Source organism: Durio zibethinus, chromosome 10, assembly GCF_047325235.1.
Source record: "Durio zibethinus cultivar Kanyao isolate XHJ-2024 chromosome 10, ASM4732523v1, whole genome shotgun sequence".
Classification (NCBI taxonomy): domain Eukaryota; kingdom Viridiplantae; phylum Streptophyta; class Magnoliopsida; order Malvales; family Malvaceae; genus Durio; species Durio zibethinus.
Window position 1 is genome coordinate 4,680,573 of NC_143171.1, and position 26,998 is coordinate 4,707,570.

The following is a 26,998-nucleotide window of genomic DNA, read 5'->3' on the forward strand; positions in this document are numbered from 1 at the left end:
AGTTAGCCATATTAAAAGTTAATATCATATTAATTAATAGATTTATAATTTAAGTATCTCATTATAAATTTTTAAAATTTAGTTATCATTTAAAATATTTTATTATAATTTAAATAACATTTATAACATTAACCCTTTGATAATCTTTGTAATAATTTAAAAAATTTAATATAGTTTTGATAACCTTTAATACAATGTTGTTAACTTTAGTAATAATTTAATAACTTTTAATATAGTTTTTAATTTCTGATGTAAAGTTGTTAATTTTTATATAATTTTGATAATTGTTAATAATTTTTGCAATAATTTTGGTAGTTTTATATTTATATATATATATATATATTATAATAAATCACATGGTTTTTATAACTTATGATATTTTTTTTAATAATTTTTTATATAATTTTTTGATAATTTTTATATTAATTTTGACAACATTTTCTAATTATTAAAACTATGCTACTTCCTATCTTTTTTCATATTATAATAATCCCAATATCTAGAACTACTTTTTTTATTTTTTGTCTGGATCGATGATGTAAGAGAAAATCCTGTTTGTAAAGCAACCTGAGAATCATAATTAGTTGAAGAATTTATCTTATAGGTGGAAGAAAATTACTTTATAAATAATGCAGAACAAAAAACAAAATAATTGAGACATGTCATATAATTGCCATATATTATCACATTTCATTTCAATGTTTTTCAAATTCAACATTTCCATCTGTTTAGATGAAATTTTTTTGAAAAAATTTGTTATTAAAATTAATAAAATAAAAATAAAATATTCAAATAGATTGATTAAAAACTCTGTTACATATATAAGTATGTGACATTTTAAAATTTTAAAAATTCTGATATAATTTTTAAATATGTATTTTTATTGTTAGATAAATATTAATTAAATTTAAATTATAAATAATATTTTTAATTATTTTTACATATTTTTTATTTTTCATTAAATTTTATCCATCTATTATTAGATAGTTTTAATAAAAAAAAAATACAAACGTCATCTAAAATTCTCATCCAAATCGTAGGAACCTACAAAAGCCCCACCCCATTGAACCATTGATCACTACCCGAAAATTTTGATGGAGAAATTTAGCTCAAGATGTGGAGTCTTTAAAGCCATATGTTGACGTGACATCTTTCGTTTTTAATCCCAACTGCTCACTATGACTCGAAGAAATTAACAATGAAACTTTTTGAATCTTATGATTAGGTTACTTACACGTTACACGTCTTATAGTAATAATTAAGCAATGTAACTCCAACACTTCAAGTTTTGCCTCCCCCAAGATTTTTTTGTCTTCTTTTGTTCTTGGCTTTCTTTCTCCCTTGAGCAATGAAGCTTGGGTATTCAACATTGAATCTTTCAACTTGTATAACAAACCATATAATTAAAGTGGATGATGATATGATGGCCAAGCAGCTTTAAAATTATTTGCTCCCTAGTGGCATGCACCATATTATTAGAAAAATAGGGTTCAGTCCCATATAAGTGATTTTGGATCAAGTAAAGGTCATAGGTCTTGATCTTTTATTTTACACAGAGCCTTAGTTACTTAATAAAAAAAAGGTGGGATTGTTTAAGGTGTGTGTAGACAATCAAGCAGAGAAAAAAAAAAAGCTAAAAAAAGTAAAGAGAGAAAAGGAGAAGGGAAAGTTGGTTAAACGAAAGTCGATCTGTAGTCCGATTGAGTTGGAACCTTGTCAGGAGGTTTATGATTCAGAGTTATACATTCTGAATGGTGAAGATCGGGTTTGAAGCTCTCTAGGAACAAATCCAGGGTGTATTTGTTGAGTCACTTATTTGGTGAGATTTCTCTAATTGTTTCTTTAGTTGTTGATTAGCTCTAGTTTTAGCTAGAGAAGAACTTTGTATAACTATTATTTGATAGTAAAGATTTTTCTGGTGGTCCGTGGTTTTTTCCTCTACACTAGAGGGTTTTCCATGTAAATCTTGGTGTGCTTTATTTTTTCTGCGCATTTGATTATTTATTGTTGTCTATTGTTTCTGTATTGTTGTGATTATTGCTTCAGGCGCAACAAGTGGTATCAGAGCGAGGGTTATTTTGAGACATCGATACAAAAGCAACCCAGGATAAAAGTAAATTTTGTTTGAGATCATGGAGGGTGATACAGGTTCCATGATAAAATTGACAGCATCAAATTATTCAATTTGGAAGCCTATGATGGAGGATCATCTATACTGCAAAGATTTGTATGAGCCAGTGTTGGGTGATTCGGCTAAACCAGCAGATATGAAAGATGAAAGATGGAAGATGGAAGAAGCTAGGTAGAAAGACGCTGGCTACAATCAAAAAATGGGTTGATATCAGCGTGTTCCATCATGTAGCGCAGGAGTCAGATGCTCACATTGTTTGGAAAAAATTGGCAGCATTGTATGAGAGAAAAAACAGGTATGAATAAAGTTATGCTTGTTAAAAAGATTGTAACTTTACAGTACAGGGATGGACGATCTATTACAGAGCACTTGAGTGATTTTTAAGATATATTTAATCGGATGACTACTATGGAACTTAAGATGGATGATGAAATGAAGGCATTATTTCTTTTGGGTTCATTGCCAGACAGCTGGAATACTCTAGTTGTGACTGTTCTTAATTCAGCTCCTGATTATAAGGTAACATTGGATATGGTAAAGGACAGTATGCTTAATGAAGAAGCGAGGCGAAAAGATGTAGACCTTGGGAATCAAGCTCTAGTCACAGAGAACAGAGGTAGAAACATCGACAGAGGTCAGGACTCAAAAGGCCGTGGTAAGTCTAAACATAGATCCAAGTCTAGAGGTAAAGTGAAGTGTTTCCATTGTGGTAAGGCGGGTCATATAAAACGAAACTGTAGAATCTTGAAGCAAGAGCGAAAAGATGAGAAAGGCAAGAGTTCAAATGATGGTAATGTTACAGCAGTGAATTCAGATAGTGATTCAGTTACTTTGATTTGTACACATGGTGATTGTAATCATATTAGTGATCCCGGCATTGAGTGGATAGTTGATACAGGAGCGGCATATCATTGTGTTCCTAAGAGAAAGTTGTTTACAACTTACAAAGCAGGAGACTTTGGTTGTACCAAGATGAAAAACAAGAGTGTATCACAGATTGTTGGGATTGGTGATATTATTGTACAAACTAGTACAGGCTACATGTTGACTTTGAGGGATGTCAGACACATTTCAGATATGAGAATGGACTTGCTTGCTATTAATGTCTTTGATAAGAAGGGATATGAAAGCCGACAAAAGAATGGACAGTGAAAGTTTCTCAAAGGATCTATGGTAGTTGCAAGGGAAAAACTATGCTGCATAATGTATAAGACACAGATGCAATTGAATGGTAACCAGGTAAATACCGTTGAAAATGATGCTTCAACAAACTTGTGGCACAGGAGGCTGGCACACATGAGTGAAAAAGGGTTACAGGTTTTGGCAAGGCACTCTCTCATTCCCTTGACCAAAGGTATGTCTCTCGATTCATGTGATTATTATTTGTTTGGTAAGCATCATAGAGTTTCTTTTCGTAAAAGTTTTCAAAGAAAAAAAAATATATTGGAATTAATTTATTCTGACGTATGTGGTCCCATTGAGGTTGAGTCATTAGGTGGTAGCAGATATTTTGCTACTTTTATTGATGATGCTTCACGTAAGACTTGGGTGTATATGTTGAAATATAAAAGTCAGGTACTACAGTATTTTCAAAAATTTTATGCCATGATTGAAAGGATGACAGGATTACCCTTGAAGTGTATTCGAACTGATAATGGTGGGAATACACATCTAAAAGCTTTGAAGAGTATTGCTCAAAGCATGGGATCAGGCATGAGAGGACAGAACCTGGAATACCGCAGCATAATGGTATAGCTGAAAGAATGAATCGCACCATTGTGAAAAAAGTCAGATGTATGTTGAGGATGGCAAAATTACCAAAGCTATTCTGGGGTGAAGCAGTCAACACAGCTTGTTATTTACTTAACAGGTCACCATCAGTTCTTTTGGGCTTTGACATTTCAGAAAGAGTGTGGACAAGGAAAGATGCTTCATACTCTCACTTGAAAGTTTTTGGGTGTAAAGCATTCATGCATGTACCGAAAGAGCAGAGATCAAAGCTTGACAGTACAGCCACACAATGTGTGTTTGTAGGATATGGTGATGAGGAATTTGGCTACAGGGTATGAGATCCAGTAAAGAGAAAGACAGTCAGAAGCAGAGATGTGGTCTTTCATGAAAAAGAAACCATAGCAGACCTTGAGAAAAATGAGAAGACTACACGAGTTACTGTTGAGTGTGATGTTTCAACACTGACAGGGATTTCACAAGAAAGAGCCACAGATGGTGAAAATGAGCCAGAAACAGAACTTGGGGATATGAATGAGCCAGCCACAGTTGGTGATGAGCCAGATGCTATTAGTTTTGAGCAGGGGGAGCAATCCTCTCTACCTGAGAGTGTTGAGCAGGGGGAGCTACCTTCAGCATCAAGTGATGTAGAGTCTCAGCCCAAGAAATCTACTAGAGAGCGCAGGCCATCTACCAGGTATCCAAGTTTAGATTTTATTTTAGTTACCAGTGAAGAGGAGCCAGAAAGCTTTCAAGATGTGCAGGCTACTCCGGATAGAGAGCACTGGTTAAAAGTAATGAAAGAAGAGATGGAGTCATTGCGAAAGAATGGTACTTATGATCTTGTTAAACTTCCCAGGGAAAAGTTTGAGCTTTGCAGTAACTTGGCCGAAATGAGTTCCCTGGCCAAGGTAAGTTCCAAATGAAACTGCTATGGTGATGAATCTCTTCCTAATGGGGTTGGAGGCGGAGATTGTTAGGAAAATGGGGTCCAGTCCCATATAAGTGATTTTGGACCAAGTAAAGGCCATGGGCCTTGATCTTTTATTTTACACAGAGCCCTAGCTACTTAATAAAAAAGAGGTAGGGTTGTTTAAGGTGTGTGTCGACAACCAAGCAGAGAAAGAAGAAAAGTCAGAAAAAGCAGAGAGAGAAAAAGAAGAAGGGAGAGTTGGTTAAACGGAAGTCGATCCGTGGTCCGATTGAGTTGGAACCTTGTCAGGAGGTTTATGATTCAGAGTTATACATTTTGAATGGTGAAAATCGGGTTTGAAGCTCTTTAGGAACAAATCCAATGTGTATTTGTTGAGTCACTTATTTGGTGAGATCTCTCTAATTGTTTCTCTAGTTATTGATTAGCTCTCGTTTTAACTAGAGAAGAACTTTGTATAACTATTATTTGATAGTAAAGATTTTTCTGGTGTCCCGTGGTTTTTCCCTCTACACTGAAAGGTTTTCCACGTAAATCTTGATGTGTTTTATTTTTCTTGCCCATTTGATTATTGATTGTTGTTTATTACTTCTATATTATTATGATTATTGCTTCAGGTGCAACACATATCCCTATACTCTTAATTTCTGACCAGTAAAGCACACATTGTCCACATAGCATATATGGTTTCCATTGTTTTTCATGTGGTCGCCGGGTCCCTACTTGGCGTACATTGTTCAATAATTTAGGATTCCTATCTCTTCTTTTGGTTTGCCAACTTGCAACAAAAACCTTTTCTTTCTCTGGACCATCATTCTCCACAAGAAAAGACGATGTAAAGATGATTTTACAAATTGGAATCCACTTTTATTTGAACTCCACGTACGATTCAAAAGAATTTTATCGAATATTTTTGTATTAGCTAAAATATTATTAAAATTTATATTTAATTTATAAATTTGAAAAAATTTATATGTATAATATTTTTTAAATAAATAAACAGTAAAATAAAAAAAATTTTAAAGATAGATTAAAAATTTTAAAAATAAAAAATCAATTAACAAAAATAAATAGTAAAAACAACAATGAAATATGTCTAACTAGGTTGGCACCTTAGTTAAAAATAATTTTTGTTTCTTGTGCAATTATAGTATGCCATGTAGGCAAGATTAGCTTTAGTAGGCAAGAAATGGGAGCACAAGTAGCAGGTGGGGCCTCTGGGCTAGCTAACCTAATTTCTGTCCAACCAACCGAGACAGTTAAGAAATTTAATTTTACGGTACTTGACCATTATGATTCACGTTCGCTAATTACGAATTGTGTTTGGATACTTAATGCAATAATAAAATTTTAATCAAATGCATGGTTTTCCAGTTCTTTTCGTCTTTTAAATTGCAACTGCGGCTTTTTCGACTTCAAATAACTAGATTAATTTATAAGATTTGAACTAGATTTCTATATACAAAAGCATCTGGTTGAATAATGAGGGAAAGTATTTTATTTATTTTTAAAAATTAGTAATAAAATAAAAAATAAATAAATTGTATTGAACCTAATTGTTTCATGTCTTACAAAAAAAATCATGCATTCGATATTAATATTAATAAAAAAATCATAAAATTTAAATTCAGAACAATGTTTTAAATTGAATGAATTTATGGATGTAATCAACATTGAACCAACTATTCAAATCCTTTCTTAGAAAAAATTCTGTAATAATGTTATTATTCATATATATATATATATATATATATTATCTTAATAATCACTAAATTAAGAATTAAAGTATATTTAATTAGATCTAATAATTTAAAATATAACATAATAACATAATATAAATATAATATAAAAATAAATAAAAATAATATAGTTTAAAATTATAATAATTATTTTACATAAAATTAACAAAATTAAAAAAATTCATATTTTCATATTAAAATAAATTTTGATAAATAATTTTTATATAAAATATGATATGAATATATAAATCTTAATATTTTATATCATACGAATATATAAATTGTTATATTTATATTTAATTAGTGAACTAATATGTTTGAAATCATACATTCGTGAGTAAACGTTAATTTTTATCAAAATGATATTGGAGTTTCAAAGAAAATCAAGCCTGATGAAATAACTCGTTGCCGAAATTTTAGGCTAGGTAATGGGATAATTTTGATGTACACGCTAATTGCTTCGTTCCACATTCATTTTCTTTCGTTTGAATTTTGTAGTCAACTAAACACTCCAATTCATTCATAGTTACATTAATTGCCAAATTAATATCATTATGCACTCGTATGTTCATAGAAGTAGATAGTTAGGTGAATCCAAGACTTATAATCCAGTTAATTAGTGAAACTACCTTTAAAAAATCGTATCATGCAAGCGTAAATTTAAATTTTAATATGTACAAAATTTTTTTATATTTTTAGATTAAAATATTTTTTATTAAAAAAATGATAAGCTCATCTTAATTTGTTCCAAATCGTCACCATATTTTGTATATTATATATTGATGAAGGGAATGTAAAATTTTTTAACTTTATATATATTTTAATTATTTATTTTAATGAATTTAAGAAATAAATAAATAATTTAATATCATCATTTAATTTTATTAAAATTAATGATTAAAATAATGATTAATAAAATAAAAAAATAAAAACTTTATATATATATATTGATTTGATTTCTCTCATTGATGAATATATTATGTTATTTTTTAATATTTTGCTTGTTAATTTTTTTTTTATAAACCAAAAAATAATATTAACACAACTTATCTTAAACCCTCGAGCAAAGACAAAGTGGCGGTTGATGTCTTAATAAGAGGGACAAGCCTCCGGGAGGACACATTTTTTAATTTTTATTTTTGGGTCAGATCTGTACCTCAAAAAGCATTTAAATCACTATTTTAAATTAATTAGTTTCATCCAATCACGCCGTCCAATGGCTACACGTGAAGCTTGGGCCCGCGATTGAGATTAAGATCCAACAATTCATTATTGTATTCAGCCTTGCACGGGATATTTTCCCGAAATTAAATTAAAACCCGTGAGAAGCCTTTATATATATATATATTGGTAGTATATTTATTTTCGAGAAAGGAAAGAAGAAGGATGGTCAGTTGGCGGTTAAACCTCCGTTCACCGTTGGATCAAATAATGATACAATAATGAATGATTATAAAAATTACAGAGTAATGACAGATGCCCGTGAACCAAAAAAAAAAACAACACGAAACAATTAAAGATTTTGTTTTGTAATTAGAGCTCTGTTTCACCTACCTTCAAAACTGTCCGGTTATGCCTCGTCAATTTCCTGTTGCTCACAACATCTCAAGAAACATACTAATTTAATTGAGTCATTTAGTTGCCTTTATAAAATGGTTGAGTTACTATTTATAATATATAGTACGTCTAATTAACTTGTCATTATAAACGTTAATTAAAAATGGTTAAAATATTGTTTAAAAAATTTTATAACATTAACTATTTTCATCAAATTTAATAAAAAATAATTTATTATTTATTATTATTTTATAAATATCAAATTAATAGTTAATTTTTTTATAAAAAAATTATAATCTACGATAAAATAAGATATTGTAAATATTAAATTTAAATTTAAAAATTATTTAATAATATTTTTTTAAAAAATAATTATATAAATTAATTAAATTAATTAATTCATGCCTTGTTCAAAATTAATTGTCCATTAATTATTTCTAACAGTAATATAAGTAATATGTTTGACAACTATTACAATAATAAATCCTCAAAATAAAAAAACTTGTGAAATTATTTATATATCATTGGTCCAACACAAAAAAAAAAAAAAAGTTACAACTTATCATATTATAATCTTGAGGAATCTTCATTTCTCCCCTTTTGATTTATACCAACCATCTTACTCTTCAACATGCATGCAAATTTTAAATTGTTTTGATCAACTCACTTGCACGTAAAGAAACCTAAAATATATCCAAACTAAGTTCAAACCTAAAAGAATTAGTTACAGTCTATTATTTTACCAGCACCAGGAAATTGGAGTATAGAAATAAGCAATCCTGACCAAAAATAAGAAAAGAAAAATGATAGGTGAGGTTTAAATTTTAAATTTGTTCGATCTGACGTGAATAATTGGATGAATCAATTAATTAAATCTCGAGTTCCACCAGCCCCAATTTTTTTAGATAAATCATTAACTTGTTATTAATCCCCGAACCATCTCTGTTTTTTTTTCCTCCTTTGCTTAAATTAATCACCAAACCATCTCTAATTTAAGTAAATATGTATTGTACAAGGAAAACACATATTAAGCTTTTATGGTTTTTGATGCTTTCACGTCTCCCTTAAATCTGCCAAAAGATAAAGGAAAACACAGTTATCAACAGACAGAGGTAGAAGTGAGAGAATCATTTCTCAGTCTCGAGAAAAAGGAGATGACTTTGAAGACATGGTTTAAAGCATGAAATCATGTGAAGGAAAAGCTGAAGTCTTTCCTTAGCTCTTAACCTCTATCACTTTTTTTTTTTCTTTTTTTTTGTCTCAACCCAATCATTCAAGGAACAAGACAACCACCACCGTCCCTACAAACACGTCCTCTCTCTTCTTTTCCATAGTTTTTCATAAAAAGAGAAAAAACCCATATGTTATTGTTATTATTATTATTATTTTGTGTATAAGACCAGAGTTGTATCCAAGCTTTCATTTATATTCCTTTCCTCTCTTTCCAGTGAAAAAGAGAGACGAAAATGGAGATGGTTAAGTGTCTTATGATTGTTCTGCTTCTGGGTTTTTGCCACGTGTCCGTGGCCGCACCAGTGGAGAAGAGGAACCAGAGAAAGACTTACATAGTCCACATGGCTAAATCCGAGATGCCAGCGATCTTCGAGCACCATACTCACTGGTATGAATCGTCTTTAAAATCAGTTTCTGGCTCAGCTCAAATGCTCTATACCTACAACAATGTTATCCATGGATTCTCCACTCAGTTAACCAATGAGGAAGCTCGACAACTCGAAAGGCAACCAGGGATCCTCGCAGTTTTACCTGAGTTAAGATACGAGTTGCACACCACTCGTACACCTGAGTTTCTTGGACTAAGTAAAACTGCTGATTTGTTCCCTGAGTCTGACTCAGCGAGTGAAGTTATAATCGGTGTGTTGGATACTGGCGTTTGGCCTGAAAGTAGGAGCTTTGCTGATACGGGGCTTGGTCAAATTCCAAGCAGCTGGAAAGGCGCGTGTGAATCAGGCACCAATTTTACCTCATCAAATTGTAATCGAAAATTGATCGGTGCAAGGTACTTTTCTAAGGGGTATGAGGCTGCATTGGGTCCAATTGATGCATCCAATGAATCGAAATCACCTCGAGATGACGATGGACATGGCACTCACACGGCATCCACGGCAGCAGGGTCGGTGGTGGAAGGGGCTAGCTTGTTCGGGTATGCGCCAGGGATGGCTCGTGGAATGGCCACGCGCGCTAGAGTTGCTGTTTACAAGGTTTGTTGGATTGGTGGGTGTTTCAGTTCAGACATCCTGGCTGCGATGGAAAAGGCTATTGACGACAACGTTAATGTACTTTCAATGTCACTCGGTGGTGGCATGTCGGATTATTACAGGGATAGTGTTGCAATTGGATCTTTTGCTGCTATGGAAAAGGGAATTTTAGTTTCTTGTTCAGCTGGAAATGCTGGTCCAGGTTCTTACAGTTTATCAAACGTGGCTCCTTGGATCACTACCGTTGGTGCAGGCACATTGGATCGTGATTTCCCTGCTTATGTTAGCCTTGGAAACGGAAGAAATTACTCTGGTGTGTCACTTTACAAAGGCAGTCCCTTGCCGGGAAAGTTGTTACCATTTGTTTATGCCGGTAATGCTAGCAATGCCACGAGTGGGAATTTGTGTATGATGGGAACTTTGATACCAGAAAAAGTTGCAGGCAAAATAGTTCTTTGTGATCGTGGAATGAACGCCAGGGTTCAAAAAGGAGCTGTTGTTAAAGCAGCTGGTGGTGTAGGAATGGTTTTGGCTAACACTGCTGCAAACGGCGAAGAGCTTGTAGCCGATGCCCATTTGCTTCCAGCAACTGGTGTGGGCCAAAAATCTGGTGATGCTCTAAAGAGTTACTTGTTTTCAAATCCTAACCCAACTGTGACAATTCTCTTTGAAGGAACCAAAGTTGGCATTGAACCATCACCTGTGGTGGCTGCTTTTAGCTCAAGAGGGCCTAATTCGATAACCCCGGAGATATTGAAGCCAGACATGATTGCTCCTGGCGTCAACATTTTAGCAGGATGGTCCGGGGATGTAGGTCCAACAGGGTTGGCAATTGATACCAGAAGGGTGGAGTTCAACATTATTTCAGGAACTTCAATGTCTTGCCCGCATGTTAGTGGCCTTGCTGGATTGCTCAAGGCTGCTCACCCAGATTGGAGTCCTGCAGCTATCAGATCAGCTCTCATGACCACAGCTTATACAGAGTACAAAAACAAGCAGAAAATGCAAGATATTGCTACAGGGAAACCATCCACCCCGTTTGATCATGGAGCTGGACATGTTGATCCTGTATCAGCGCTTAATCCAGGACTTGTCTATGATTTAACAGTTGAAGATTATCTTGGCTTCCTTTGTGCCTTAAACTACAGTGAATTTCAAATTAACGCCCTCGCAAGAAGAAACTTCTCATGTGATGCTCGCAAGAAATATAGAGTTACCGATCTCAACTACCCATCGTTTGCTGTCAATTTTGATACTACAATGGGTGGCTCAAATGTGGTAAAGTACACTCGAACTCTTACAAATGTAGGCTCACCAGGAACTTACAAGGTGTCTATATCACCAGAAGCTCGAGGAGTTAAGATATCAGTTGAGCCAGAGACGTTGAGTTTCAGCCAAGCAAATGAGAAGAAATCATATACAGTCACATTCACCGCAAGCTCACAGCCATCCAATACCTTCAGCTTTTCTCGTTTGGAATGGGTTAGTGAGAAGTATAACGTGCAAAGTCCTATTGCAATTAGCTGGAATTGATAGGAGAATAAAAAGAATAGTTTAAGGTTGATTTGCTTCTTAAACTCTCTCTCGAAAAAAAGAAAGGGAGTGCAATTGTTTAATGTATTAGACTTTTTAAGTTTACTAATTCTTGATGCGCTTATAATTTCTATCCAGCTAATAATGAAAGCTGGGTTTAAGTGCTTGATGTTGTTCTCTGAGATAGAAGACATAAAAACCAGGGAAATTGGGTTGTTTACTTCCTCAGTGTACAGTGTATGGATATGCTTTACCTAGTGGATTGTTTCAAGTTTAAAGCAATCAACAATATCATGGGCTTCTTGGTTTCATATCACTTTATACGTGGTCCAGACCAGACTCAATCACTCAAGTGACTTTTCGGTTGCCAATTGAGATTTTATTGCAAAAGTGAACAGGAAGTGTCACCAGGTAAGCAAAGCACAATTATGGGTGCCACGAATTTTAATGTGATTTCCATGCTTTTTGACAGCGTAAACAGCTGTAAGTTGTACCAATGTTCCGATGCCACTTTAATACATAGCTTGTCCTTTTAAAGAGAGGGTAGAAACAGAAATATCCCATAATGAGATATAATTAAAACATTTCTCCCAAACCAAAAAGATATAAAAAGAACATGGTTAGTTGCCAGAGGATTCTCTACCAAACTAAATAAAGTTCACATGCAATCTTTGAGGGGTTGAACTTCTTTACCTCAGGGCCCCAGAAAGGATGGATGTAAGGATGCAAATTGGTAGCAGTAGAGTAATAATGTTGTCTTGAAGAACGCAGGGGATAACCTCATACCATTCTACAATGAGTGAATGGTATAGGTTTCCCAACCTCAACTTGCTCATCCTGCTGCTTTCTTTTCAAAGCCCAATTATCAGATAAAGTAGGAGACTTGCCAACAATAATAGAGTCATCAACTGCAATACGGAAAAGCCACATCTAAGGCATTTGCTATCCGTAGTGTCTCTGTTAAAGAGGGGAAAGAGAACTGCTCTATCTGTTTTTAGTTCTAACCTTTCTTATGTTTTAAGCTATATACGGAATACTGTTAAGATCTTCTATTGTAAGAGAGCTTATTTCTGGCTACTGACAGTTACTCCTCCTTCAAGAAAAATTTCTTTATCATAGACTGTCCATTCATGAATTTGGTTATGTAGTGGTGCCCTATCCTGCAAGTATCAGTGGTCATAAAGCTTTCACCGAGTGGATGTGATTTTCTCTGTATCCTGGACTGCAGAAAGTCATCAAAAACACTCAATTCCTATCCTGGCAATCGTATTGCCAAGGCTTATTCAGACTTTGCGTCCCACTCCAGTATAAACTTTTTCCGTTAGGATTAATTGCTTTAAATTGAGATATTGAGATAGGTGAAACAAGCTGCTAATTAAAAAGTTGAGCAAATAAACAAAGACAGGTTGAGGTGGTGTAGTTACTAGTCTGCAGCCAACATCATCCCTTTTTCAATCCGAGTACCAAGAATCTGGGAACTTTAAGCAATAAGGAGGAGGAACACAAGCTCCCAAATTTTCCCTTGCTTTCCCCTGCTGCTGAACTAAAAGAAGGATACAAACTTGTGGGAAATTTCATTCAACAAGAGAAACTATAGCATACAAGCCATGAAAACAGAGAATTGTTGTTAATTTAAATTAGCCGCAATTCATAGAAGAAAAACCAACATTGGCATGGCTGAAATAATTAAATAACAATTACAAAACTAGATAGATACACTTGTCTTGTAACAAGTTTTATAAGATGGGATCGAATTACACTATTCTATATAATTGAATGCCAAATAACATTAGTTAAAACAATAATTTGCATTCACACTTACATTTAACAGAAATCAGTGAATATCAATTAAAATCTAATTGGATAAGCTAATGAAATAATATGGTAAAGGACTTAATTCAGTTGGTTTTTTCTAAGGCATTTGCCACGTGCTAACTCACAGTCCATGACGAATAAACACGTAGCCAACATATGGCAAAATTGCACCAAAGGTGAAAATCTTGAATATAAGCAAACCATATTCCAACAAAAACCAATCCTGCAATAATCTAAAGCTTGGAAGTGAAAATGGAGAAGAAGCAAGAACATGTGGATAAGAAAGCAGACAATAAGGAAGATAAGAAGGAAAGCTTGGAAGGGCTACCAGTAAAGGACAGTCCTTACTTGAAGTACATGGACTTGGAAGATTACAAGCGTCAACGGTATGGAACCGAAGGCCATCAACAACCAAAGCCAGGCCGTGGCGCTGCTAGCCCCACCGACGCCCCCACTCTTTCCGGTGCCAATCTCTCCTCTGAGCGTGATTTCGCTGCCACTGATACCATTAACCGTCAAGGGGTCCCCTGAATCGCATAGCTATAATAATTAGTTAATTACGACGTTCTTGAGAAGAAGATTTGGAAATCAAGTAAGAAAGCTATATAAATTAGTTTTTGTTTCTTTGGGGTTGTAAATAAATAAAATTTTCATCAAATGATATTTACAGTAACACCATAAAACAATGATTTAAAATTTAATAAATAACACAAATTCAATTCTCAGGTAGCGTTGTTAGTGAATACCAATGATAATTTTAGCAACAAAGTTTTAATTAAGGCCCAAAATTAATCAATTTTCTTCAATTCGGCCTATAATATATACGGCTAAGGCCCAATTAATGCGTTTTCATTTTCTTATTTTTGAGAGGCCCAAATTGAATTTTATGATTTTTGTTGGTCCAATTCTTTATTCTTTTATTGATTTACTTCCGTCTTGTTCAAGGGTGTGAAAGGGAGGAGTTAACTAACAAGAAGTCAATTTGCATGACTAATTCCTGCACAAGCAAAAGACTGACTGATAAGCATGGAATAATATTTCTGATTTTCTTTCCTAATCATACTTTCAAAGTGATTAGAACTTCATAATTTTAAAAAGAAAGGAAAAAAATCACAAGCCTGTTTATTTTCTTTTTAAAGGCAACTAAAATAATATTAGGTAATAAAATCATGTTGTTTTAGAAATTAGTATTTAATTTAATCATGTTTTTTAAGTTCATTCTTTTAAATAGGTGACATTCAGCAGTTGTAGTGTTCAAATTTTAATGTTAATAACTTTTTAATTTTTAATTATTTTTAGATCATGATATTTTTTATTAAAAAAATATTTTCTTAAACGTCTTAAAATTCAAATGATTAAATTCATTTTTAGTAAATTGTCTGCCAAATGGGAAGGGAGAATTGAGATTCAAATTTTGGGTAGCTAATTTTAAAAAAATAATGGCACTAATTAATAATAATTAATGTTATTTATTTATTTATTTTTTAAAAGAATTCACATAGAAAAGCAGCTTGGTGTAGAAAGTCCTAATAAATTTTGAAGCAAAAGGTTTATCAAAAACATAAAAGTTCCAAAGAATCCATATGCCTGATCAGTCATTTTGCCATAAATATTTACATCTCAATAAATGAGAGGATAACATACTCAAATCTCCTCCATAAAAACTCCTTAATGGCATTGAGCAAACAAAATTGAATACCATATCAAACTCCAGGATCATGCAGAATCTTTTCAATTTCAATTTTCAAACTCCACTGTAAAGATATGGCAACATCGAAGGAATTTAAACAGAAGATGGTTCTGCCTTCTGGACCTGTTTCTGTCACAAAACAAAACAGATATGTTGGCTACAGTAAATGCCAATCATGTAACTTTGGCCTTTCATTTTACAAAGTAAAATAAATTTTAAGTGGTCCATGGTCTTGGATTTAAAATATCATGTTCTTTTGTTATACATTTTTAGCTGGTACAAAATTTTTTTATCATATACAATGAAATACAAGTCATTCTTTTCCTGCTTGATCAGCAGTGGCAAAAACACCTTTCTGGAACAAAGTTAAAAAAAAAAAAAAAAAAACCCAATAAGTCACATTCTATCTATCAGAGGTCACTCATCCCATTGCCATGAAACATCCAAGATCTTTAGAGCTCCAATTTGCACCACATAATCTAAAATTTAAATTCTCAATTTTTTTTTTTTTTAAATTGCAGTTTAGGAGTAAAAAAAATGGATTGCAAGTGGTTAAGACTCGGCCGGTCTAAATGTTTTTTTTTTAAAATAATCATCTAATTGAATTAAATTAAAATTTGAGTTATTTTTGTTATATAATAAAAGCAACACCAACCCTCCTGTCTTCAGTCTCGATTAGTCCTCATCTCAGGAATATACATTCCATTATCAACAGTTCAAATTTTCTTTTATTGAATAGACCCAAAAGAATTCGATTCATTAGATGGAATCCTAGAGCTTGTTTTCGCTGCCAAAAACAGATGTCTATCATTGTTTGACACTGTGAATTATCTTAACATTCCATTTTTAACTTTTCCTTCCAAATTTCATGCTCCAAAGTAGATGTTTATATAAAATTATATAAATTTTGCATGCCAAGATTGTTTTTTTCAGCTGTAACCTTTAGGTTTTAGCCCCACTAGAGCATAAAATCTAACTCCTTTTGTCCTCCACAATTGTATTGATGAAAGTGAGAGTGCATAAATACTAGCTCGGATAATGGCCGGCCTGATAGCCCCCCTGTTTCTCTCTCAAACAAGAAAGAGACCCTGTCTTCTCCGCCTGCACTGACTTCTGCATTTTCCATTGTTTCTTTATTGGTCCTTTTGCAGTGGCTTTTACTTCTTTATATTCCACTTGTCTCCCTATTTCTCCCCCTTTAACTTTCCCTCTCCTGTTTCTCTCTCTGCAATTCAAAATTAAACCGTGTTCTTGCTATATAAATCTCACTTTCTGCACCCTTTGTTACTTCTCAGGAGGACCCAAACGGTGTTTGAATTAGAAAAGTTTCATTTTGTATTAACTTTCAAGCCATGGAGAGTACTGCAATTAACTGTGATGATGAAGAAAAATGGGAAGCCGAGGAAGAAGAAGCATTGTCATTGTGTGATCTGCCAGTAAATTTGATTAAAGAAGAGAACCAAGTCCAACCCAGGAATGAGGAAGATGGTGAATCCCAAGCAATTAAAGCAGAAGAAGATTTCAACTTTGGCTCATGGGGTGGCTCTCTATCAACAGAACCAGAAATGTGTGCAGCTGATGAAGTGTTCTTTAAAGGCCAAATTCTACCCCTTCGTTTCTCAGTTAGTTCAGACAGCGGCCTAACAGGGTGCCGCCAAGACAGCCAGAACACTAGTCGGTGCTTGTCAAGGTCAGAGTCCATGGACCATGGTTCATTAAGTAGGTTCACAAGTGTTAGTAGCAGCAGCACTAGAAGTAGTCATTACTCAATAAGTAGCAGCAATTCCATCACGGTTACAGCAAGAAATTTCAGTTCAATTACCACCAGTTCCAGTTCCAGTTCCAATTCCAAGTCAAAGCCAATTAAAATCAGAAACAACTTCAACACACATCCAAGTCCAAAACCCCAGATAAGATTGTCCAAAACTCGGCCAGTAAATTTCAATAGCCGAAACCAGAAATCATCAATGTGGGATTTTTTCAGGTTAGGTTTGGTTCGAGCACCAGAACTTGAATTAAACGACTTGAAAGTTCGTAGCAACAACAATAATGCTAATAGAAATTCTGTCAGCCGAAACAGCAGTTGTAATAGCAGTAATAGCAGTTCAAGCACCACCAAGAACAGCAGCAAGAAGATTGTTAACAACAGCGGTGATCAAGTTGCAAAGAACCAGCAAGATTCGAACAAAGGGTTCTTACAAAAGAGAATAGGGTTGTTTAGTGGATGTAAATGTTCAGTTAATGCAGTTGAAACAGTTCCATTGAACAACATAGTCATCATCAAAAGTAACAAGAACAGTGAGAACGAGAAAGCAAAGTCGTATGCGGCCTTGGAAGAGAAAAAAAAGCTGCTGCAAGAATTGATGATGAAGAAGAAAATGAAAGAAAAGGAAAAAGAAAAGCAAGAAGGAAAACAAGCTTTGTCACGTCATCGAACGTTTGAATGGCTAAAGGAGCTTTCACATGCAAGCTATGTTGATGAGGCTTAAAGAAAGACTCATGAACAATCCCTCGCATGCTTCCTTTTTCTATTCTTTCATCATTATCACTTTTTTTTTTTTTTTTTTTTTAGTTGTCTTTATTTTTTAGATTATATATTGCAATACTTCAAAGTGCAAGCTCTTGTACCTATAAAATCTCTCTCACTGTCTGTTGAGAGATTTCAAGTTCTTAATTATTGATTTTTCTTTGTCTATTTATTATATTTTTCAATTGGCGTTTCTGATGATTGAAAAATAGTAGCAGCCGTGATGAGTGGAAAATGATGAGCATGAACAAACGTGACGGTGGTGGTGGAGGTGCTTATCATGATTAAAGTGTTAACTTTAACAGGACATGAAAACGGCAAATCGTGACTGTCACTAAAGCGCCCAACGACCCATGAAACAGAGAAAGGCAAAAAAAAAAAAAAAAAGTTGAAAAAACATGCAATTTGGCCCCCAAAAAAGCTAAAGTAAAACATGGAAGGAAGGGATTCTGATTAACTCTTTCAATTTCAATCCCATTTGTTCTTTTGATGATTTCATGATTACAAAGGCAAGAGTAATGGTTTTTGTCTGTCTCTTGTACTGTTTCATTAGTTAATCTGATCTCAACAAGAAAGTTTGATCAAGTTTATTTGGGAATCCAATAATTCTTTCCTTGTACTGTGTCTTTCCCCATTTTGTTTGGAGATTGGTAGTACATATGTTTTTTTCCCCTTTCAGATTAACATAATCTTATATTATGGCTGAAAAGTTTGGAGTTGTTACATCTTCTGTATTTGCTTTTGAAAAAGCTTCTCCTCTATTGGACAGCATATCCCCACGCATGTGAGTGTTCATCTTAAATCTTATAATAATCTTTGCGTATGTCAGTATGTTTCATAGATTCAATCAATGAATATAAGAACAAATTTTCAGTGAAGCCTAAGACCACGGCCTTTTTAGAATCCAGAAACAGAAATTGCTGCTTTTTCCTCAAGCCTGAAACTGTGGGGAGCTTTGGAGCTTCAGTAACTCCATTGCCAGTGAACTGGACAAGATCTCGAGGATAAGTGCTCCGGATAGGCAAGAAAGCTGCTTGCTCTACCAAAGAATGCTTATCCACAACAATATATGTTGGGCCCTCCTACAGGCAAAAGAAATATACCTAACTGATTCTTGGAAAACAGGAAAAGTTGAGAGTTTCTTACTTATTGAATCTATGATGATTTCAATTCATTACAAACATTATGCACGAAAGACAACAATGGCTCCTTGGACCCTGGCTCAAGCGGGCATATTTTGATGTTGAGTTGTTGTCTACTGAAATAAAAGAATCAAGCCAATTTGTGTCCCATCAACTCTACCACTTTGAAGAATTAGGCCAAGTTGGCCCAACTAGCTTACAAAATTAATTATAAAGTAAGGCCTAATCTGTAAAAAGCCCATTTCTTTTTTTTTAAGTAAGTAATTGAATCTTAATCATTAAAATTTTAATTTTAATATTTTATTAATAGATTATACAATTGCTGATAAAGCTATTTTTTAATATTTAAGGTTACTGAAAATTAAAGTATGACCGTTAAAATTATAAATCTAACATTCTGCCGACAAATCAAATTATTACTGACTGTAGTTGTATAATGTAATTTGTCAAAAAAAAAAAGTCAACAAAACTTAAGAATAAAGCAGGGCAATCTTGCCAGCCAGCGACTTGAATGACAAAAGGAAACATTAAAGGAGATCTCTTCTCTAATACAAGATAAGTATAAACTATAAACTATAAAGCAAAGAGAAACAAACAAAACATTTAACAGGGCCCCGAAAATTTTAAGTAGGAATTAGTGTTGTAATTTCTAAAGGACGGTGCTATTTACACCGTAACTTTTTTTCTTCACAATTTATTACTATTAATATTTAATTTTTTACTCAAAACACCTTTAATTTAAAATACAAATTTAATAAAAACTCAAACATTCAATCTCTTTCCTCTTTCCAACTAAAAATTTAAAAGATTTTAAACTTGATCAAATCAAATTCAAATAAAATTTCATCAATTTAAAATTAAAAAGTATAAAATTAAAGATAAATAATTTATTTTTTAATTTTTTTCGTTTGATTTTATGTTTAATTTTATAATATTTTATATTGAAAGTTTTTAAAAGTTTCTCAAAATAAATGTTCGAAATTTTAAAAAAATTTTCGAAAATCATTTCTGGAATAGAATGTAAAATACAAAAAATAAATAATTAATAAATATTTAAATAATTTTATTAAATATTAAAATTTAAAGATATATTTAAAAAATTGGGATACAAGTAACATCACTCTTTCTAATCTAATAGGATGTGACTGGAGAGCTGTATTTTAAGTATTTATATTCATTTAAATTGGAAAATGTGTACCCAAAGAGTTCAAATTTCAAAATATTGTTTTCCAAGGTAGAATAGTATCTGATTGAATTACTTGAATTATAATTCATCGAACCAAACGTATTCATCAACATTAAAAAACAGTAGCTTTATAATTTTCAAAACGATTCCAACAAGTCACCAACCTTGTTCAACTAAATGTCCTTGTCTTGAATTTTTAATGACATTCATTTGAAGAATTTATTTGGACCCAGATTTTTTTTTTTAGCTTCATGTGTCTCCTACATTTGCTTAATTATTCACCAAAAGCATCATCATGAGAATAATAAAATATACAAGGTAAGGTGATATGTCACTCTCCACTTCCGATCAATTTCAAGAATTTTCAACAAATTGGTGTCTAATTATCGTTTCATTTCTAGTCAGATTTCTTTATTGTTTCTTAAAAAAAACATCCTTCATGGAAATGTTACATGTGTTTCTTACAGATGTTTGACTTAAGTTTAGGAGCTAGTGATATTTTTCAGACATAGGCATAAGCATCTGAATGTTAGATACGGCGATGAAGTTCTTGTTCTGATTACAATTCACAGAATAAGTCAAAAATTGAGACCTTGAAAGTCAAGCAAGCGTTCACTTGCTAGGGAAAAAAAAAGTGGGTGAAATCTTTCTTTCTTTTCTCATTCTGTGCTCGATTTCCATTGATTTTACCATACGGGTGAGTGGCGATGCCTATTTTTTCTCTCCAACGCCAACGCCAACAACACCAAATATCTCCATTCTCAGTGGAAATTAAAGGAAATCAACTTTCAAATCAATCAATTGGTGATTAGAAACAGCGTGTTCTAGTGGGAACGAAAAAATCCATGAAACTTTTTTAATGTGATTACATGATGCAACGTTAGAAAAATTAGTTATTGATTTTATCATTTGTATGTTCAGTTCACTAACTCTTGTCTGGAAAAAGATTGAAGATAGAAACAGAACCCCCAAAAAAAAAGAATAAAAACACCTGAATCTGAGGTTTTCAACAACCGCCAGGTGTTTAAAAACCTTACAAAATTGCTTAGGTTTGCTTATTCTTTCTTGTAATCATTCAAGGCATATTCTGTTAGTATTATCTATTTTTATTTTCACCAATAGCAACAACAATTAAAGCTAAAAGATAGAGGATGGTACAAACCGCACTGAACAAAAATTGGATTCATACTAAAATTCTTGAGAGAGCTTGAATTTTGCATCAGTGGAACTCGATGGCAAAGCATAAACGTGAGATTCACGGTTGTGTGAAAACTTAAGCAGATTGAGAGCTGGTTTGGATACTACGCGTTTGTTGTTAAGGAACAGGATTCTACCTAGACGATAGTACTGGATAAGTTTTCCCACGTCTACGTCTACGTCAACTCTACTCTTCTTTTCCTTCTTTTTTTTTTTTTTCCTTTTCTTATTTGGCTTAACCGTTTACTTTGAATCATTCCTGTCTTCAACCGTCCTTCTGTCCTGTTTCAAACTCCCAAGACATTCCAGCATCAATAAAAACGAGAACACAAAGAAGGTATATTCAATTATCACACATTTCACAACTCCAACCCCTCTTCAATTTCCTGGAAAATCCCCTGCAAACCCTGCTTGGAAAAGAAATCCCATTATTTATTTATTGTGGCTCAACTTGTCTGTTATTGTCAAACACGTCCAAGTTCAACTAGTTTTCTTACAGTCAAAAAGGATGTTGGAGATGTGCACAAGGCCATTGGAGAAGTGCTTTAGAGGAGGAGGTGGAGGAGATGGGCTGTTGTGGCATATGGACTTGAAGCCATACGCTTCAGGGGACTACTCCATAGCAGTTGTGCAAGCGAATTCTTCTTTGGAAGATCAAGGACAGGTGTTTACTTCCCCTTCTGCGACGTATGTCGGCGTCTACGATGGTCATGGCGGACCTGAGGCTTCCCGTTTCATCACTCACCGTTTGTTGCCTTTTCTTCATAGTAAGTGCATGTTCCTTGGGGGTTTCTCTTTAAGGCTTTGGATTGCTTAAAATGTTTAAGGTGAACTATAAAGAAAAAGAGACTAATAATCAAAATATAATTGAAATCAGAATAATATTTCATATAAATCAAATTCAAATTTTGGTTAATTCAGTGTTCTGGTCAATTATTTAGCGAAACAAAAGTTCATGTTTTTTACTGGTTCAATTGTGATAGAGTTTGCATCAGAGCATGGAGGGTTGTCAGCAGAAGTAATAAAGAAGGCGTTTGCTGCTACTGAGGAGGAATTTTTGCAGTTAGTGAAGCGAACATGGGCGGCTAGGCCACAGATTGCTTCAGTTGGTTCCTGCTGTCTTGTTGGGGCCATTGCTAATGATGTTTTATACGTGGCTAATCTTGGAGACTCGAGGGCAGTGCTTGGGCGGAGAGTGTCCCCAAATGGGACTAATAATCGGGTGGTGGCAGAACGGTTATCAACTGATCATAATGTTGGTGTTGAAGAGGTGAGGAAGGAGGTAGTAGCACTTCACCCTGATGATTCTCACGTTGTGGTGTACAACCATGGAGTTTGGCGGATAAAGGGCATAATTCAGGTACCAATTTTGGCATTTCTCTTGGTTTCTTTAGTTAACTGCCTTAGTGTTTGATCATTTTCAAACTTCTGTTGGTCTAATACTGTAAGTTTCTGTGGTTGTAGATAGATGTTAGTTTTAACAAGTCGCCAATAGCAATTACAACTCTGGATTTCTGGTTAATATTGGACTATTGATTAGTATTTGACACTGCAACTTTGTGTGCATTTGATCTGCTATATGTTATACTGGTGAAATTTTATGATCCTGTTTACTTTGCTTCGTCAGGAATTCGCAATTCAGATGGCAAGTTCCTTTGCTTTTAATTCCTTAGGTTATGCTTAAGTCACCAATTAAGATTTGGGGTTATCACCCTTTCTAAATCGAAGACATGAACCTTTCTGTGATAGCATTACTAGGCATTTTTGCAGATATGAAGATCTTTGTGTGGTTCCCATAGTCTCTTTAATATTACTAATTGACTACATTTTCTTAGCCGAATGTTTAGCCTCTACTCTAGATACATCATGTGGTTTCTAATTGTTTCTTTGAATATTAGATATGCCAATAGATCAATCAGGCATCTTATCTTCTTTTGGTTTTTGATGGATGCACACTTTCTTCACTCTCATGAGCATTAAAATGGCCATAAAGGTTTAGATTTTATGCCATTTTAGAAATATGAAAATTATTGGAGATGATCAGATTTTTGAGAATTCAGCTTTATGCTAAAACTCATAGATATAGTGCCATATCACCCAAATTTCAATATTCCCCTTGTCTTCCACTGCTTGCATCCTTGTTTACTTTGCAGTAACTTATGAATATCCCACAGAAATTTTCTTTTCATATTACATATCAATGTTTGAGTATTTTAAGTTATGGTTATTCCTGGAAAGCAAACGATCATTTCATCGGAACTAAAAAGGAGGAAAATATACCTTTTGCTTAGAATAGAAAGCATGATATTCTATTCTTTATTCTGTTGTAGTTCTTGGATCAGTTATATGTGCCATTTGGAAGTTTATCGTCCAAATCATTATATTCTTATCCTATAAAAGTGCATTAGGAAATCTTCACAGGCAATTTCTTTGAGTCACATCTGTGTTTATTATTTCTCTGTGTTAATATGCCTCCGCAAATCACATTTCCACCTCTTTGGGCAGTCACATCTCTCATCCGAATATATTAGATTCAAAGAGTGAATAGTGAGGTATATGAATCATAACCTGGAAGTCATTGTCTGGTGATGGTACATAGCTTTAATAACTGGTGGATGAACATTTATATCGTATACGTGGTGCTTGTGACTTCAATGATTCAACTTTGCTAACACAATTTGGAGATTTTCCTATATGCTATGTGTAAGAAATAAATTTCACTCAAGAAGTGAATACAAAATTATTTCTCCAATCCTACTTGGAAACCATTCTTGTAGAGTCAAAGGAGTCACGTGGTATCCATTACTTTAGTACAACTTTACGGCTGTAAATCTGCTTTTCTTTCCTTGGTTTAAGTTGATTGTCTGATATCATAACTGGAATTTGCACCGTGTGATTTTGGAGGCTTTATCTAAAACACTTCATCTTTTAGGTCTCGAGATCGATTGGAGATATATATCTGAAGAAGCCTGAGTTCAACAGGGATTATCTATTTCAGCAGTTTGGATTGCCAGTTCCTTTGAAAAGGCCTGTAATGACAGCAGTGCCCTCTATATTAATGCGGAAATTGAAGCCTCAGGACTTGTTCTTGATCTTTGCATCAGATGGCCTTTGGGAGCAATTAAGTGATCAAGAAGCTTGTGAGATTGTTCTGAAAAGTCCTAGAGTTGTAAGGCTCCATCCTAATAAATAGTTTCATGCACTCCTCGTTTATAACTTGACATGCTTAGTCACTTTCACTCTTAATATATATATATATATATATATATATATATATGGGCTCAAATCATTAAGTATTGTACAATGTGATGGTGTCAATAATGATATATCCTTCTTTCACAGGGAATAGCAAAGCGATTGGTAAGAGCTGCACTTCAGGAGTCTGCAAAGAAAAGAGAAATGAGATACGATGATCTTAAAAGAATTGAAAAAGGAGTAAGACGCCATTTCCATGACGATATCACTGTTATAGTGATATACTTGGATCATCCATTGGGTTTTTCTAATGGTAGATTCAAGGATCACAATTTTACAGACTGCACTAGCACCCCTGTTGATATCTTTTCTCTCAATGCTGATGAAGCGGATGACTCGTTCCATGTTCATTAAACAGCTCGCCCAACTAGGACAAGGGGTACTCTCTTATCTATTGAGTGAAGACAATATATATGACATAGATACATCCGGTTGGACTGGTTGTGTGAAGCAAATGAGATTTTGCAATAATGGTCATTTGAGGTTGCTGTACATAATTTTCAGTCTTTTAGAGGTGCCAAATTGAAGCTGCTGCTTACTTCCCAGCTTGGCTTTTTCTCGGTCATCTTAAATAGTTCCCTCTTTTATGTGGAATAAAAAAAAAACCTACGCGTACAACTTTGTTCTTTTATTCTGTAAGATAATACATAGGAAGATTAGGGAAATTGTTTCTGAACAATTTGTTCTCAGTTCTCTTTATATGCCAATCCCTGCGTGGATTATTATCTGGTATATGTGTGTACGTGGCCAGACTTTAGTTAAGATAAGAACTAAGAAGTAAATATTACCTAGATATGACAGAAACCAAGATTTGATGCGTTGCCCTTATGGGACATTACATGTTTATTTTGATAATTTTGGATGTCGTTGTTTGTTGGATGGCCAGAAATTAGTTAAAATTTGCATGTTCTTGCCTTTTTGGAATGCACAATTGATTACATAATTGATGCACCATATGGAAGACTTCAGGACTCTCTAGATGCATCTCCCTTGCCTCCATGAATAATTAATCCATCGGCAATTATAGAGTTGTTGGCTATGACCATTTGGAGATCTGGAAGGAACTCAGATCTAGTAGCATCTAGTTCTCTTTTACCGTAACAGACTAGTCAAGCAGGCTGCTATCCGAAACAGAAATGGAGGAAATTCCTGATTCTATTTCGATGTGAATTGATTGGTAAATGGTAACCCGAGATTTTCCTTATGCAATTTGATCAATTCCCATGTAACTCTAGAACAATGTTCATCCAGCTGGAAAGCTCAGAAGAGTGATGCTATGAGCAGTGACCCTGTGTTATTTTCAATCCAATGAAACTTTGCATTCTCTTATAAATTGACACATTCAAATTAGAATCCCAAATTCTAATCCATCCATTTTGTAAAATAAAAAAAAATTAGTAAATATTGTTAAGAAACAAAAACCAACTACTGCAAACCACATTATGTTGAAAATGCAATTAGCCCAATCCAAATCTAGCAAAAGCTTTCACGTAGTATTCAAGCTAACTTCACTGCTTATGGTACTTAATAAGGTAAATGCCTAGTTCACTTTTGGGATGTCTTCTTGATTGCCAAACACTAATTTATGAGCAATTGAATGTCAAGCCAGATCCTTTCAGCTTCTGTTCCATTATCCCTTTGAGGCGATTTGCCATATGGGGTGTCAGATAGTTGCTCCAGTCTACAACTTTGCCTTTCCTAAAGAAATCTTTGTTATTAATTACCTGACCCAGATGCTGTACCCCAGTGTTATTCACCTCCAAATTGGTAAGATTTTCAAACCTACACAAATTTACTATTCTCTCCATTGCCCCAGTTTCTTCTTCCTCCAAGGAAAATGGGTATCCCATAAACCCTGCCAATTTCTTCACATAAACCACAGAATCTTTTAACAGGTCTTCATATTTCAGGAACATTACCTTCTCTGGCCGTTCCAAACTTGCCTTACAGTGTCCTATAACATGGTCCCAGCACGGTCCAAAAAGAGATTTCCTTTTGTAGATATTCCGTTTTGTTTGAGAATTTCTTTGAAATTGAAATGGGCGTATGTAAATTGAGTTCGATTTGCGAAACTTTAGCATTTAGAAAAATTTTAATTTTAATTTGATTTAATTTTTTTATTTAATTTTATTTTATTTTTCAAAAAAAGTAAAAAAAAAAAGTTTAAAAATAAAAAAATTTCAGAAAAATAAAAATATGAGAATTTTTGTTTCAACTCATATTCGATTCTAAAATGAATGGTTTGATTCGTGCAAGATCAAATCTTGTAAGAGGGAAAACTTAAAAAATCAAATCAAACCTAATTCATCAAAATAATCAAATTACATATTACAAGAATTACAAAAAATCAA

General features: G+C 33.7%; 3 protein-coding genes and 2 pseudogenes across 4 annotated transcripts; 4 read left to right on the plus strand and 1 right to left on the minus strand.

Annotated features, from left to right (window-relative positions):
- The first annotated feature begins 8,586 nt into the window (after positions 1-8,586).
- Positions 8,587-12,055, plus strand: LOC111291979 (subtilisin-like protease SBT1.7 pseudogene; annotated as a pseudogene). The gene has a single exon (XR_016345628.1). The product of XR_016345628.1 is annotated as a subtilisin-like protease SBT1.7 pseudogene (transcript).
- Positions 12,056-13,441: 1,386 nt separating this feature from the next.
- On the plus strand, positions 13,442-14,440 carry LOC111291981 (uncharacterized). The gene has a single exon (XM_022884141.2). The coding sequence runs from the start codon at positions 13,903-13,905 to the stop codon at positions 14,179-14,181; it is 279 nt and encodes a 92-aa protein (XP_022739876.2). The 5' UTR covers positions 13,442-13,902; the 3' UTR covers positions 14,182-14,440.
- A 1,612-nt stretch (positions 14,441-16,052) lies between these two features.
- LOC111292834 (uncharacterized) lies at positions 16,053-18,052 on the plus strand. Its single transcript, XM_022885434.2, has one exon. It carries the CDS (start codon positions 16,693-16,695, stop codon positions 17,827-17,829), a length of 1,137 nt encoding a protein of 378 aa, XP_022741169.2. The 5' UTR covers positions 16,053-16,692; the 3' UTR covers positions 17,830-18,052.
- Positions 18,053-21,363: 3,311 nt separating this feature from the next.
- LOC111292892 (putative protein phosphatase 2C 63) lies at positions 21,364-25,509 on the plus strand. Its single transcript, XM_022885514.2, has 4 exons — positions 21,364-22,159; positions 22,376-22,752; positions 24,325-24,561; positions 24,735-25,509. Exons 1-4 carry the CDS (start codon positions 21,901-21,903, stop codon positions 24,999-25,001), a joined length of 1,140 nt encoding a protein of 379 aa, XP_022741249.1. The 5' UTR covers positions 21,364-21,900; the 3' UTR covers positions 25,002-25,509.
- Positions 25,510-26,230: 721 nt separating this feature from the next.
- On the minus strand, positions 26,231-26,728 carry LOC111293240 (flavonol sulfotransferase-like pseudogene; annotated as a pseudogene).
- Positions 26,729-26,998: the final 270 nt, after the last annotated feature.

What these genes read in the sequence shown, in the direction of transcription:
- LOC111291981 (XM_022884141.2), top strand. Translation starts at nt 13,903, where the DNA reads ATGGAGAAGAAGCAAGAACATGTGGATAAGAAAGCAGACAATAAGGAA.
- LOC111292892 (XM_022885514.2), top strand. Translation starts at nt 21,901, where the DNA reads ATGTTGGAGATGTGCACAAGGCCATTGGAGAAGTGCTTTAGAGGAGGA. An exon ending in GGATAAAGGGCATAATTCAG is followed by an intron (nt 22,753 to 24,324) that starts GTACCAATTTTG and finishes TTCATCTTTTAG; the next exon opens with GTCTCGAGATCGATTGGAGA. An exon ending in TTCTGAAAAGTCCTAGAGTT is followed by an intron (nt 24,562 to 24,734) that starts GTAAGGCTCCAT and finishes CTTCTTTCACAG; the next exon opens with GGAATAGCAAAGCGATTGGT.
- LOC111292834 (XM_022885434.2), top strand. Translation starts at nt 16,693, where the DNA reads ATGGAGAGTACTGCAATTAACTGTGATGATGAAGAAAAATGGGAAGCC.